Source organism: Mobula hypostoma, chromosome 3, assembly GCF_963921235.1.
Source record: "Mobula hypostoma chromosome 3, sMobHyp1.1, whole genome shotgun sequence".
Lineage (NCBI taxonomy): Eukaryota > Metazoa > Chordata > Chondrichthyes > Myliobatiformes > Myliobatidae > Mobula > Mobula hypostoma.
In genome coordinates, this window is record NC_086099.1 from 170570310 (window position 1) to 170584564 (window position 14255).

General features: G+C 41.7%; 1 protein-coding gene across 1 annotated transcript in view; it reads left to right on the forward strand.

Annotated features, from left to right (window-relative positions):
• The window catches only part of dnah5l (dynein, axonemal, heavy chain 5 like), a 296635-nt gene that overhangs the window by 65587 nt on the left and 216793 nt on the right, over positions 1-14255 (forward strand). Inside the window, exon 29 of the mRNA XM_063042366.1 lies at positions 11735-11853. Within this exon, the coding sequence (XP_062898436.1) occupies positions 11735-11853 (119 nt within the window). The remainder of the gene's footprint in view (positions 1-11734; positions 11854-14255) is intronic.

Below are 14255 nucleotides of genomic sequence, written 5' to 3' on the forward strand. Positions count from 1 at the left end.
ACAATAATCAATAAGCTCTGTAGTTCTCAACATCCTGGGTTGATTTTCGACAGTCTTTGCCAGGTGCTTGAGAATATCAGTGGTAACCTTATAGTTTGTTAATATGTGTGACATAAGGTCCTTGCTACCTGGAGTCTGTTTATGTACTAAGTTTCTTTGAAATGTCCCATATCTTCAAGCCTAGAATTCAAGGAAAACTGCATCTGGGGGCATGAATTTATCAGTCGTGTTGAATAGATCATTGGACCTCTCAAAAGAGAGTACCACTCTAACATTTCTGTATGATCTCCTAGTTGTGGTTATCATCTGATGGTCTATACTTTTGCCATTTATAGAGGTCAGCCTCTGGATTATGAGGTGGAAAATGAAGATATTGGAATTGATAATAAAAAATAGTAAAGGTAGGGGAAGGGTCTATAAAAGACCAAGCTGATAGAACCACCAAATCATTACAATCCACAATTTTCCTTTTTTTTTAGACTTACCTATATTTTCACTTTAATCTCTGATCTAAACACAAGCAGTCACAGATAAGATTTCACTCAGTTGCTGTTGTCTGTTTCTTTGCAATTTTTAAAGTTTCTGTGTGTCAAAACATCAATACAAATGCCTACACTTATGATTAACTTCAGCTATTCCTGAGTACCTGAATTTATACAGTATATTGGGCAATATCTCTTTATTCAAGATAGAGATTAACAGATTTTTGGATATTGATCAAAACAGAGATTTAGTTAGTGTTGAGGTGGAAAATCAGCATGGTATTAATGTATCATGCAGGGATCCAAGGGGCTGAATAGCCCCTACCTGCTTCTATTTCTGCCTGACAGCTCCAGTGAGCAACTGTGTACCAGAGCAGATGCAATAGTGAGCACAGACTGGTCCTGTACACTCTAAATAGTCCAAGTTAAGAAGGAACTAGACAAGCTGGAACAAAGTGTTATACATGCAACCACTGAGCAGAGTGGGTGGAATAAAGAAATAGTGATGTACCCAATGCAGTTTGAACTGTGTGGGTACTACAAAGTCAACCTGAACTTAGCTGCCACTGAGCAAACACTACCCACCATCTATATCAAAAGATTTGTACACAATGGTATCAAAATGTTCACAAAGTTGCACTTTCTACATGTCCATGAGCTATTGAGTAACAATAAAGGTAGCTGTACCTGAACATCACCACAAACTATGGGTTTTTCACATTCACTTATCGTATGGAGTTAAGTCTCCACCCATTGTTTTCCAGAACAAGATGGACAATATCTGGCAACTAGTCTTATCATTGTTGGTGTAACCAATGTGGATGAGGTGATTGTTATTTACAGGAAGTATTCAAAGTGCATGTGAAGTGGGTGTTTTGCAACATATTGTTGTGTACAATACATTAGTTTAAAGATTGATGCCAGTGGTCTAAAACTAGGGAAGAAAAAGAGAAAGGCCATCACTAACTCACCAAAGCGTGAATTCCAGCAAAGCTAAGGTCTTTCTAGCAAATAGTGTAGTGTTATGTAATCCAATCACAAACAAGAGAAAATTTGCAGATGCTGGAAATCCAAGCAACACACATAAAGTGCTGGAGGAACTCAGCAGACCAGGCAGCATCTATGGAAAAGAGTACAGTCGACGTTTCAGGCTGAAACTCTTCCGCAGGATTGGAGAAAAAAAGCTGAGGAATAGAGTTAAAAGGAAGGGAGAGGGGAGATAGAAACTCAATACGTAGGTGAAACCTGGAGGGGGAGGGATAATGTAAAGAGCTGGGAAGTTGATTGGTGAAAGAGACAGAAGGCCATGGAAGAAAGAAAAGGGGGGAAGAGCACCAGACGGTGGTGATGGGCGGGCAAGGAGATAAGGTGAGTGAGGGAAAAGGGGATGGGAAGTGGTGAAGTGGGGTAGGGGGCATTAGTCGTTTGAGAAATCGATGTTCATGCCGTCAGGTTGTAGGCTACCCAAACGGAATATAAGGTGTTGTTCCTCCAACCTAAGTGTGGCCTCATTACGACAGTGGAGGAGGCCATTGGTGGACATATTGGATTGGGAATGGGAAGTGGAATTAAAATGGGTGGCCACTGGGAGATTCCGCTTGTTCTGGCAGATGGAGCATAGATGCTCGGTGAAGCTGTCTCCCAATCTACGTCGGATTTGACCGCTATACAGGAGGCCACACCGGGAGCACCAAACACAGTATATGACTGCAACAGACTCACAGGTGATGTGTTGCCTCACCTGGAAGGATGTTTAGGGCCCTGAATAGTAGTGAGGGCTCTGTCTTGATGAGGCCACACTTGGGTTGGAAGAATACCACCTTATGTCCCATTTGGGTAATCTACAACCTGATGGCATGAACATCGATTTCTCAAACTTCCAGTAATGCCCCACAGCGCCCCCCCTTCACCATTTCTTATCCCATTTTCTCTCTTCCACCTTATCTCCTTGCCCACCCATCGCCTCCCTCTGGTGCTTCTCCCCCTTTTTTCTTCCATGGCCTTCTATCTTTTTCACCAATCAACTTCCCAGCTCTTTACTTCATCTCTCCCCCTCCAAGTTTCAACTATCATCTTGCGTTTCTCTCTTCCCTTACCCCACCTTTTAAATCTACTCCTCAGCTTTTATTCTCCAGTCACGCTGAAGGGCTTTGGCCAGCAACGTCGACGGTACTTTTTTCCATAGATGCTGCCTGGCGTCTTATGTCTGTTGCACAGTGTTATGTAAGATTCTTTTATGATCTCATGCATGTACTAACACTGCTGCATTATTAAAAAAGAGATGTTAAAAAATGAAACAAGTAGTAAAAAAATGCATATGATGAATACAAGATTAGCAAGTGAAATTATCCTTACTACATCGGCAAGAATTGAAATTGCCATATGGTGCCTCATATTGCAGTATAGGCAGAGTGACAGATTTAAGATCAAGGATGGGCAAAACAAAGGCAAAAGCATAATTTTTGCTTTAAGTACCCTCATAGGCAGCGAGCACAGTTGTAGACAATTTGAGAAGGTTGTACTGGAATGATGTTTGGAATTAAGATCATTTAGCTTCGTAATGAATCATAAGTCAATGCTGGTGTTGTTGGGTCATAGGATTAGGGTGAAAGGTGAAATACTTAAAGGACACCTGAGGGGGAACTTCTTCACACATTGGCTGGTGTGAGTGTGGAACAAGCTGCCAGTGGAAGTGGTGGATGTGGTTCCATTGTAACATTTAAGAGAAGTTTGGACAGTTACATGGATGAGAGATGTATGGAGAGGTATGGTCCAGGTGTGGGTAGATGGGTCTAGGCAGAAAAGCGGGTCTAGATAAGTGGAATGGCCTGTTTCTGTGTCTTATTGTTCTATGACACTGGGTCCCAAAACAGTAATACCTGTCGTAGAGAGAAAAGTTGGGCAATCCTTTTTTTCACAGTTCTGACTATAAAATCAACTCCAAAGAGATGGCCATTGTAGAAGCTTTAGCCTTAACTTCTGCATGAGAAACCTAATGTTTGTGGTGAAAGTAAGATCTTCATATTAAATGCAGTTAACTACTTAAAATAAATCACAGGGTTGACTCAGGCATAATGTGAAATAGGGACAGGAAACTTTCTTTTAAGCAGTTAACTGCATTTAATGTGAAGATCTTACTTTTACATTGTGTCTGAGTCATCCCTGTGAAATCACAGGGATGACTCAGACTCAATGTGAAATAGGGACAAAAAACTTTCTTTTAAGTAGTTGTTAAATATGTTGTTAAAGTATCGTCCTTTCCTCTCCCATCTTCCCCACCTACAGACGTGCACATAGACAGACATACAGGCATTGTGTAGGGTTCTATATTCCTGTACGGCTACAGCTTATTTCACCCATGTTAACCTTCTGTGAGTTACTTTTTTGCTGTTAACCACCTCTCAATGTTCTTTGATATACATGTTCCTTGGATTTGTTGACATTGTCCTTCCCCATTATAGGAATGCTGTGTGTTCACCCTGAACTCTCACTATTTCATTTTTGAACTCCATCTACTGCTTGCCTATCTACTTTTCAGCAAGTTGTTGTTTACAGTCCACATTTGCCTAGCTCTGGCTTATCATATTGAAATCAGCCTTTCTTCCCACCCCCCCCCCCACCCCAACCTTCCAATTCTCAACCCAGTTCAGGACCTGCATTTATGGTCTTTCCTTGTCCATTTCTTTAACAATCTTGGAGTTACGGTAACTCTTTCGCAAATGCTCACACACCGACGCCAAACACTTGCTTCACTTTATTGTCCAAGATTGTCTAGTACTGCTTCTTCTACAGTAAGACTTTCCATACACTGGGTTGATAAGCTCCCCAGGAAGCACTTTAAAAGTTCAACCCTCTCTAAGTATTTCACTCGAAGACAACCTCTGTTAATATCGGGGAAGATGAAATTCCCTTTTATTATTACGCTGTAACCTTTACAGTAGCTTGCCTACATATCTGCTGTTCTATCTCCACCTGCATGTTTGAAAGCCTGAAGTATATCCAAGCAAAGTGTTTCCAAGTTGCCACTTTTGCTTCCTACATGGCCTCATTTGAAGAACCTTCAGGAAATCCTCCCTCCTCACTGTAGTAATAGAATTCTTTGATTAAAATTGCATTTCCATTTCCTCTGATGCACCATCCCTTGTCCTACATGAAGAATCTGTTCTAAAAATCATTGACTTCAATAGGTATATTTAATGTCAGAGAAATTTATACACTATACATCCTGAAATTCTTTTTCTTTGCAAGCTTCCACTAAACCAGAGGAGTGCCCCCAAGAATGAATGACAGTTAAATGTTAGAACCCCAAACCCCCCACAACTCCCCCCTCCCATGCACAAGCAGCAGCAAAGTGACAACCCCTACCCACCGGCAAAAAAGCATCTGCACCCTCCACTGAGCATTCAAGCATGCAGCAAAGCATCAATAAAGACACAGACTTGCAGTACCCCAAAGGACTTCTCGTTCACCCGGTATTTTGACATACCACGGGCTCTCTGTCTTCCTAGTAAGGGAAAAAGAGGTGTCCCTGTTTCACAGCAAGAAGGGAGACATTACAAACAACTTTCTGATTTATGGTGTTAAAAGTCTGTTGCGTCACTTTTTCCGAGCTTTGTGCTCAAAGAACTCTGGTCTCTGGGCACACTGCCAGCAGCCAGCACGCTGCTTTCGATCTTCCGTGTACTCCCACGACACGTCAGGCAGCGGCACCGACCTCAAATCCACCCACTACCAGAGCCATGAAAATCCGGCACCCTGAAGGCACACTAGTCTTTCAGGCCCCGTTCTTGGCATATCAAAAAGTGGCCAGTCATGAGGCCCTGAAAGTGGGTCCTATTTCCACAAAGAACTGAAGTCAGCGTGTAACTCTGGGTCAGGGTCTTCAAAAGAACCCTGAAAAGGAAAAAAAGGAGATATTAAAGATAGAAATAGAGCTGTTTCTGAAGATGCAACCAAAGGAGTGGCCGTCATCCTAAGCTCCGCCCTCAGACCTTGCCAGTCCTATCCATGTTTCCTTGATGGCAAATGTATGATAGCAAATATATTATGCTCCTGTATATTAATTAATTTTACTTTTTCAGATTTCAAACATTAAAATGCGTGAAATTCAGCATTGATCCCTCCCATTTGCCTGGAGACATTTATTTCTCTATTCCTCTGTTTATTACTACCTGAACCAATCCTCAATAAATTCCTTAGCTTTATTAGAATAATAGGAAAACCATCAAGTCACAATATGATTTTTAACTTGGTGTTGTTATTATCACATGTATTGGGGTACAAAGTTTTGTTTTGTCTGCTATCCTGACAGATCATGCCATACACAATTACACTGGGGCAGTGAAAAGAAAACAGAATGCAGATATCAGGTGGAATTGCAATGTAGTGTCAGAGAAATCTGTTGAAAAGTCTGATAAGAGTGAAATTGAAACTGTCCTTGTTCTGGTGGATTTGCTCTCAAGCTTTGTATCTTCTGCCTGTCAGGAGCAGGGAGAAGATGGAATGACTGGGGTAGGAGGGATCGTTGATCATGTTGCCACTGTGCTGAGGCAATACATAGAGCCAATGGAGAGGAGGCTAGTCCGCAAGGTGGACTAGGCTGCACTCACAACTCTTTCACAAGCATTCCTTGCAGTCTTGGGGAGGGCAGCTCCCATGCTAAGCTGCGATGCATCCAGATAGGACGCTTTCTATGGTGCATTTGGTAAGAGTCATCGGCGACAAGCTAATTTTCCTTGGCCTTCTGAGGAACTAGAGACTCTGATGTGCTTTATTGGCTATAGCATGCACATGGCTGAACAGTTATATTTACCCTAGGACTTCGAAGCTCTCAACCATCTCCACCTCAGCATCAGGCAGTGGCATTTACTCCACTCTGTTTTGTGAAGTCAATGACCTGCTCCTTTGAAGGAAAGGTTATTGTCTTGACACTCTCTATCTTCTTCCTCTACTCCATGTTGTTGTTTGTGATCCTGCCCAGTGGCTTAATCTACAAACCTGTAACTGTAGAGCAGAAAGCGGCCTCAAGTCCGTGAATGCATATGGAGTATATTAAAGGTCTGAGGAGGCAGCCTTATTAGCTCTTGAGGGTAATTATGGAGGAGGTGTCATTGCTTATATTTAGTCATTTTCTCTTTGTTAAGAAGTCTGTTTTCAGTCCTGGTTACCCCATCTGGTCACCCTGTTATAAGGAGGATAAGAAGGCAATGGAGAGGGCTCAGAAGAGGTTTCCCAGGCTGCTACCTAGATTAGAGGTCGTGTGCTGTAAGGAGAGGTTTGATAAGCTCATGTTGTTTTCTCTGGAGCAGTGGAGATCGAGTGGAGACTTCAAAGAAGTGTATAAAATTATGAAAAGCAGTTATTATAGAGCAGATAGATGGTATCTTTTACCCAGGGTAAAAATTGCCTAATATAAGAGGACATGCATATAAGGTGATTGGGGTAAATTCAAAGGAGGTATGTGCTGAGTGCTTGGAATGAGCTCCTGAGGTGGTGGTGAAGGCAAGCACTACATTTTCTGCCAACACGCTGATACCATTCTGGAATCTCGAGCTTTCGGAAGTTCATCAGCACTGCACCTTCCCAGCCACTTGTTTTAGCAGGTTAGAGTAGGGACGAACAGGTCGAAGTCCAGGGGATTGTTGGCTGTCTGTTTCATTCGTTTTTCAGACTGTAACTGGATCTAGACTATATTTGAGTTCTTCCCCTTAGAACCATTTTCTCAATTAATATTTTCGTTATCTTTTGAAATGTAGTGGCCATTACAGAGACTTGGCTGGCACCAGGGCAGGAATGGATTCTCAATATTCCTGGATTTCAGTGCTTTAAAAGGGATGGGGGGGGGAGGGGAGGAGGGGTGGCATTACTGGTCAGGGATACTATTACAGCTACAGAAAGGGTGGGTAATGTAGCAGGATCCTCTTTTGAGTCAGTATGGGTGGAAGTCAGGAACAGGAAGGGAGCAGTTACTCTATTGGGAGTATTCTATAGGCCCCCTGGTAGCAGCAGAGATACCGAGGAGCAGATTGGGAGGCAGATTTTGGAAAGGAGCAAAAATAACAGGGTTGTTATCATTGGTGACTTTAACTTCCTTAATATTGATTGGCACCTGATTAGTTCCAAGGGTTTAGATGGGGCAGAGTTTGTTAAGTGTGTCCAGGACGGATTCCTGTCCCAGTATGTTGATAGGCCGACTAGGGGGAATGCCATACTAGATCTAGTATTAGGTAACGAACCCGGTCAGGTCACAGATCTCTCAGTGGGTGAACATCTGGGGGACAGTGACCACCGCTCCCTGGCCTTTAGCATTATCATGGAAAAGGATAGAATCAGAGAGGACAGGAAATTTTTTTATTGGGGAAGGGCAAATTATGAGGCTATAAGGCTAGAACTTGCGGGTGTGAATTGGGATGATGTTTTTGCAGGGAAATGTACTATGGACATGTGGTTGATGTTTAGAGATCTCTTGCAGGATGTTAGGGATAAATTTGTCCCGGTGAGGAAGATAAAGAATGGTAGGGTGAAGGAACCATGGGTGACAAGTGAGGTGGAAAATCTAGTCAGGTGTAAGAAGGCAGCATATATGAGGTTTAGGAAGCAAGGATCAGATGGGTCTATTGAGGAATATAGGGTAGCAAGAAAGGAGCTTAAGAAGGGGCTGAGGAGAACAAGAAGGGGGCATGAGAAGGCCTTGGTGAGTAGGGTAAAGGAAAACCCCAAGGCATTCTTCAATTATGTGAAGAACAAAAGGATGACAGGAGTGAAACTAGGACCGATTAGAGATAAAGGTGGGAAGATGTGCCTGGAGGCTGTGGAAGTGAGCGAGGTCCTCAATGAATACTTCTCTTCGGTATTCACCAATGAGAGGGAACTTGATGACGGTGAGGACAATATGAGTGAGGTTGATGTTCTGGAGCATTTTGATATTAAGGGAGAGGAGGTGTTGGAGTTATTAAAATACATTAGGACGGATAAGTCCCCGGTGCCTGACAAAATATTCCCCAGGCTGCTCCACGAGGCAAGAGAAGAGATTGCTGAGCCTCTGGCTAGGATCCTTATGTGTTCGTTGTCTACGGGAATGGTACCAGAGGATTGGAGGGAGGCGAATGTTGTCCCCTTGTTCAAAAAAGTTAGCAGGGATAGTCTGGGTAATTATAGACCAGTGAGCCTTAAGTCTGTGGTGGGAAAGCTGTTGGAAAAGATTCTTAGAGATAGGATCTATGGGCATTTAGAGAATCATGGTCAGATCAGGGACAGTCAGCATGGCTTTGTGAAGGGTAGATCATGTCTAACAAGCCTGATAGAGTTCTTTGTGGAGGTGACCAGGCATATAGATGAGGGTAGTGCACTGGCTGTGATCTCTATGGATTTTAGTAAGGCATTTGACAAGGTTCCACACTGTAGGCTTATTCAGAAAGTCAGAAGGCATGGGATCCAGGGAAGTTTGGCCAGGTGGATTCAGAATTGGCTTGCCTGCAGAAGGCAGAGGGTCGTGGTGGAGGGAGTACATTCGGATTGGAGGATTCTGACTAGTGGTGTCCCACCAGGATCGGTTCTGGGACCTCTACTTTCCGTGATTTTTATTAACGACTTGGATGTGGGGGTAGAAGGGTGGGTTGGCAAATTTGCAGATGACACCAAGGTTGGTGGTGTTGTAGATAGTGTAGAGGATTGTCAAAGATTGCAGAGAGACATTGATAGGTTGCAGAAGTGGGCTGACAAGTGGCAGATGGAGTTCAACCCGAAGAAGTGTGAGGTGGTACACTTTGGACAAACTCCAAGGCAGAGTACAAAGTAAATGGCAGGATACTTGGTAGTGTGGAGGAGCAGAGGGATCTGGGGGTACATGTCCACAGATCCCTGAAAGTTGTCTCACAGGTAGATAGAGTAGTTAAGAAAGCTTATGGGGTGTTAGCTTTCATAAGTCAAGGGATAGAGTTTAAGAGTCGTGAGGTAATGATACAGCTCTGTAAGACTTTGGTTAGGCCACACTTGGAGTACTGTGTCCAGTTCTGGTCGCCTCACTATAGGAAGGATGTCAAAGCATTGAACAGGGTACAGAGGAGATTTACCAGGATGCTGCCTGGTTTAGAGAGTATGGATTATGATCAGAGATTAAGGGAGCTAGGGATTTACTCTTTGGAGAGGAGGAGGATGAGAGGAGACATGATAGAGGTATACAAGATATTTAGAGGAATAGATAGAGTGGATAGCCAGCACCTCTTTCCCAGGGCTCCACTGCTCAATAGAAGGGGTCATGGCTTTAAGGTCAGGGGTGGGAAGTTCAAGGGGGATATTAGAGGAAGGTTTTTTACTCAGAGTGGTTGGTGCGTGGAATACACTGCCTGAGTCAGTGGTGGAGGCAGATACACTAGTGAAATTTAAGAGACTACTAGACAGGTATATAGAGGAATTTAAGGTGGGGGCTTATATGGGAGGCAGGGTTTGAGGATCGGCACAACAATGTGGGCCGAAGGGCCTGTACTGTGCTGTACTATTCTATGTTCAATGTTCTATGTTTTCTGTTGTGAAGGTAGTTCTAAAATATTTATTTAATCTTTACCATTTCCAGCTTTTACATTATTATTTCCTCTGATCTAATATTAATGATTGTTAGTAAGATTGTAAGCATTGCTTATTAATGACAGAGTTGGCAGCAAGTAAAATGAGTCATCCATTTTCCTCCACTGATGCTGCTTGACCCACTAAGTTCTCCCAGCAGTTTATAATTTGCTCTGAATTTTAGCATCGGCTGTCTCTTATCATTTCATGAGTGTTGCTGTTCCATGTGTTTTATTTGAAGGCCATGTACATGTATTTGCAAGCTGTGGTTCATATCTAAAAGATTCATCAGAGTATAAGCAGCTGAAGGTGATGAAAATCCAAAGTACCTCACTGGTACTTTAGTAAAATATCATGGATGTGTATTATAATAGAATATTGACAACAGTACAAAGCTCTATTTAGACCCCACCTGGAAAAATGTATTCCATAAAGATAAATTCAGTTTAAAGAGATTCCACTATAGAAATACTATAACAAAGAGATTCTGTGGATGTTGTGTTTTATAAAACTGAAGCAATTAAATGGTGATATAATCAACATATCAATTAAGTTTTGTAGTTCTTCCTCTGTACTTGCAATTAACACAGTGTTATCTGCATATTTGAAATTATTGATGTTTTCACCACCAAATTTGATTCCCAACATGTCTCTTATTTTTTGTAATTAACAAAACTTAATTGATATAATTGTTGAAGAAAGTGCAAAAATGGGTCTATCTATCAATTGTAAAAAGACAGAATGTATGGTGATATCCAAAAAGAAGGAGAATCCTATCTGCAGGCTGAGAATAAATGGGGAAGACATAAAACAAGTACAGAACTTCTGCTACTTAGGAAGCTGGGTGACATCAGATGGCAGGTGCAACTTGGACATTAAAGAAGAATAGGGATGGCAAAAGACACCTTTACGCGAATGAAGAGTATACTGACCAATACTAACCTAGGCATGACAACCCGCCTCAGAGTACTGAAATGTTACATTTATCCAGTTATGTTATATGGCTCAGAATGTTGGACAATATCTACTAACATGAGGAAACAAATTGTAGCAGCAGAGATGAGGTTTTTGAGGATGATGCAAAGAATATCATGGACGAAACGAATATCTAACGAGGATGTCATGAACAGAGCAAACACAAAAAGAGAAATAATGTGTGAGATCATGAAAAGGCAACGTAACTTCATTGGACATGTGATTAGGAAAGAGGAATTAGAATGCATGGTAATTATGGGAAAGATTGAAGGGAAGAAAGCAGGAGGAAGACAAAGACAAATGATGATGGAGACAGCAGCCAGAGAACTGGAAATTAATATCAATGAATTGATCCACCTGACCTGAAACAGGAGTGTGTGGGCCATGGCAGTCAAAGCTCAAACTGGGCATGGCACCTGATGATGATGATGATGATGATAATCAATGTGTTTGAGATACCGAGGGAAAGTTAAGGAAGCTAGGTCAATTTGTAGTTATGCTGAGGCAATTCACCTCCAAAATCAATCTGTGATCAAGATAGGTTACAATCTTGGTAAAAAGTGGAAGAATTCAACTTTAATTGCTTTCCTATCCCACAGGAACTCTGCCATTGAAATTCCACTCTATTTTCAATTAAGGTAAATATTTACGTTAAGTAAGTATAGTGTAACTATATTTTTATAGCTATCTAACCTTTAAAAATTTCTGTGTGACAGGTTGTGCAGACACAGAATATACTTTTAAAAGTGGAACCTGCCATGAAGACTGATCTGTTGGGTGGGGTAAAAGTCTTCCAATCCAACATTCAGAACTTTTATCATGATTATGATACAAAGTAAGTATTGAAGGAAATATTATATTTATTACATAATTATATATTACATAATAGAAACAGAATTGTTATAGAAATGACTGTCAGTATAAAGTTAAGATCTTCTTGTGACTCATACTGTTAATAGATTTATATATCTGAAATGAGCTTTAATTGAAGAGTTTCTGCTAGAAGAACCTGAATATGTGCTGCACCAACATCATGCAGAGTGTGGTATTAGGCCGATTACTAAGAAAGCTGCTCATGAAAGAACTACTTTCAAGCGTAACGTATGCACAGCCAAATATAGCAGCTACAAATGTTACTTCCAATAATTTATTTTCCCAGTCAGGATAAATAGAAGACAAGCCCATTTGGGATTACATGTTGGAACTAATATTCTAAAGAGAATTTTCGATTGTTTTTTCTCTCTCTGGACGAATGGAGTGCTGTAATTTCACATAGATTAATGCTATGAATTTTGTGTCTGATTTACACGTTCATTTGGGTTTAGTTGGCCAATTATGAGCAGTCCACAGGCTGCATTCAGGTTGCACATATGCTACACAGTGTCTTATTTTATGAATCATGAATTTTATAGTGGTGTAATAGGGCCCACATGACCTGAACTATGTAATATTTCATTTACTGTAGTGAAAAAAGCAACATTGCCTTTATCATGGTTGTGTTCTTACGAAGTAAGATAGCTGCTTGAGTTGAAAGGATGATAAAGAAGAGCACATATGATATGCTTGTCATTATTAATAAAGTCATTTTCAGGAGTCGTGAAGTTATATTGCTGCTTTATAAAATTCTGTTTAGGCTGCATCTGGACTATTGCATGTAGTTCTGTTTGCCCCATAATAAGAAGACTGAGGAGGCCATGGAGAGGGTACAGAAGAGGTTGACTGCATTAGGGGGTATGTACTTTAAGGGGAGGTTGGACAAAATTGGGTTGTTTCCTCTGGAGAGCTGGAGGCTGAGGAGAGTCCTGGTAGAAGATTATGAGAGGTATAGATAGAGTAGACAGCCAGTTTCTTTTACCCAGGGTCAAAATGTCTAATACTAGAGGGCATGCATCAAAGGAGATATACAATAAAACTTGCCCTGCACAGAGTGGTGGATACTGGGATGTGCTGCCGTGAGTCGTAGTGGGGCAATTATGACAATGTTCTAAGTAAGTAGTATTGGCCGCTACCTGAAGTTTTATGGGAACAAGTGCTGTGCAAAGCCTTCTCTTCAAGTGGTATCAACTTCTTCTATGTTCATTGCCACTGAATGCAGGCTTCCCAGCAGCTTCAAGTTTCATCCATTATTTTTTTGTTTGTACATATTTACAAGCATTTTATATGATTGATGGTATTCTAAAAAATACCTGTAAATGGGAAAGCCTTGGACTTGACGGGCCGAAGGGCTTACTTCCATTTTGAATGACCCTATAACTTCAAACCTCTATAATGATTCTAGCTAGAGGGTGCAATTAACTAAGCAGTTAATAGTACAGTTCAGAATTTAAAAATGCTTTCACTGATGCTCACAAAGTGCTGGTGGAACGCAGCAGGCCAGGCAGCATCTATAGGAAGAAGTACAGTCGATGAATTAGGCTGAGACCCTTCATCAGGACTAACTGAAAGGAGAGATATGAAAGTGGGAGGGATCTGAAACGATAGGAGAAGACAGGAGGGGGAGGGATGTGGCTAACAGCTGGGAAATTGATTGGCAAAAGCAAGATGGAGAGCAGGCAAGGAGTGATTGTGAGAGGGACAGAGAGAGAAAAAAAGGGGGAGAATAAAATTAAAAATAAATAAATAAATAAATAAAGGATGGGGTAAGAATGGAGGGGCATTTTTTTCTTTCTCCCTAGGCCTCCCATCCCATGACCCTCCCCCTTCTTCAGCTCTGTATCGCTTTTGCCAATCACCTGTCCAGTTCTTAGCTCCATCCCTCCCCCTCCTGTCTTCTCCTATCATTTTGGATCTCCCCTTCCCCCTCCCTCTTTCAAATCTCTTACTACTGTTCTTTCAGTTAGTCCTGATGAAGGGACTCGGCCTGAAACGTCGACTGTACCTCTTCCTATAGATGCTGCCTGGCCTGCTGCGTTCCACCAGCATTTTGTGTGTGTTGCTTGAATTTCCATCATCTACAGATTTCCCTGTGTTTGCGTTTCACTGATGTTGTTTGTTTGAAGTCATTGAGCTAATAGAGCATTTCATCCAAGAATTTTTGACATTGTCCTTCATGGCTATTTGCTCCTACTGCCTTCTGAGTTTGTGTCTGGAGGGCATTCTAATTCTTGTAAGCAGAAGGCATCCCTGCTGCTGTGCACTTCCTCCACAACAGCCTCAAGTTCAATATACAAAAAAATATAACCCCATTTTCTTAAATCTACCATTTTTCATTTTCAGCTCAGATTTCCTTCCCACTTG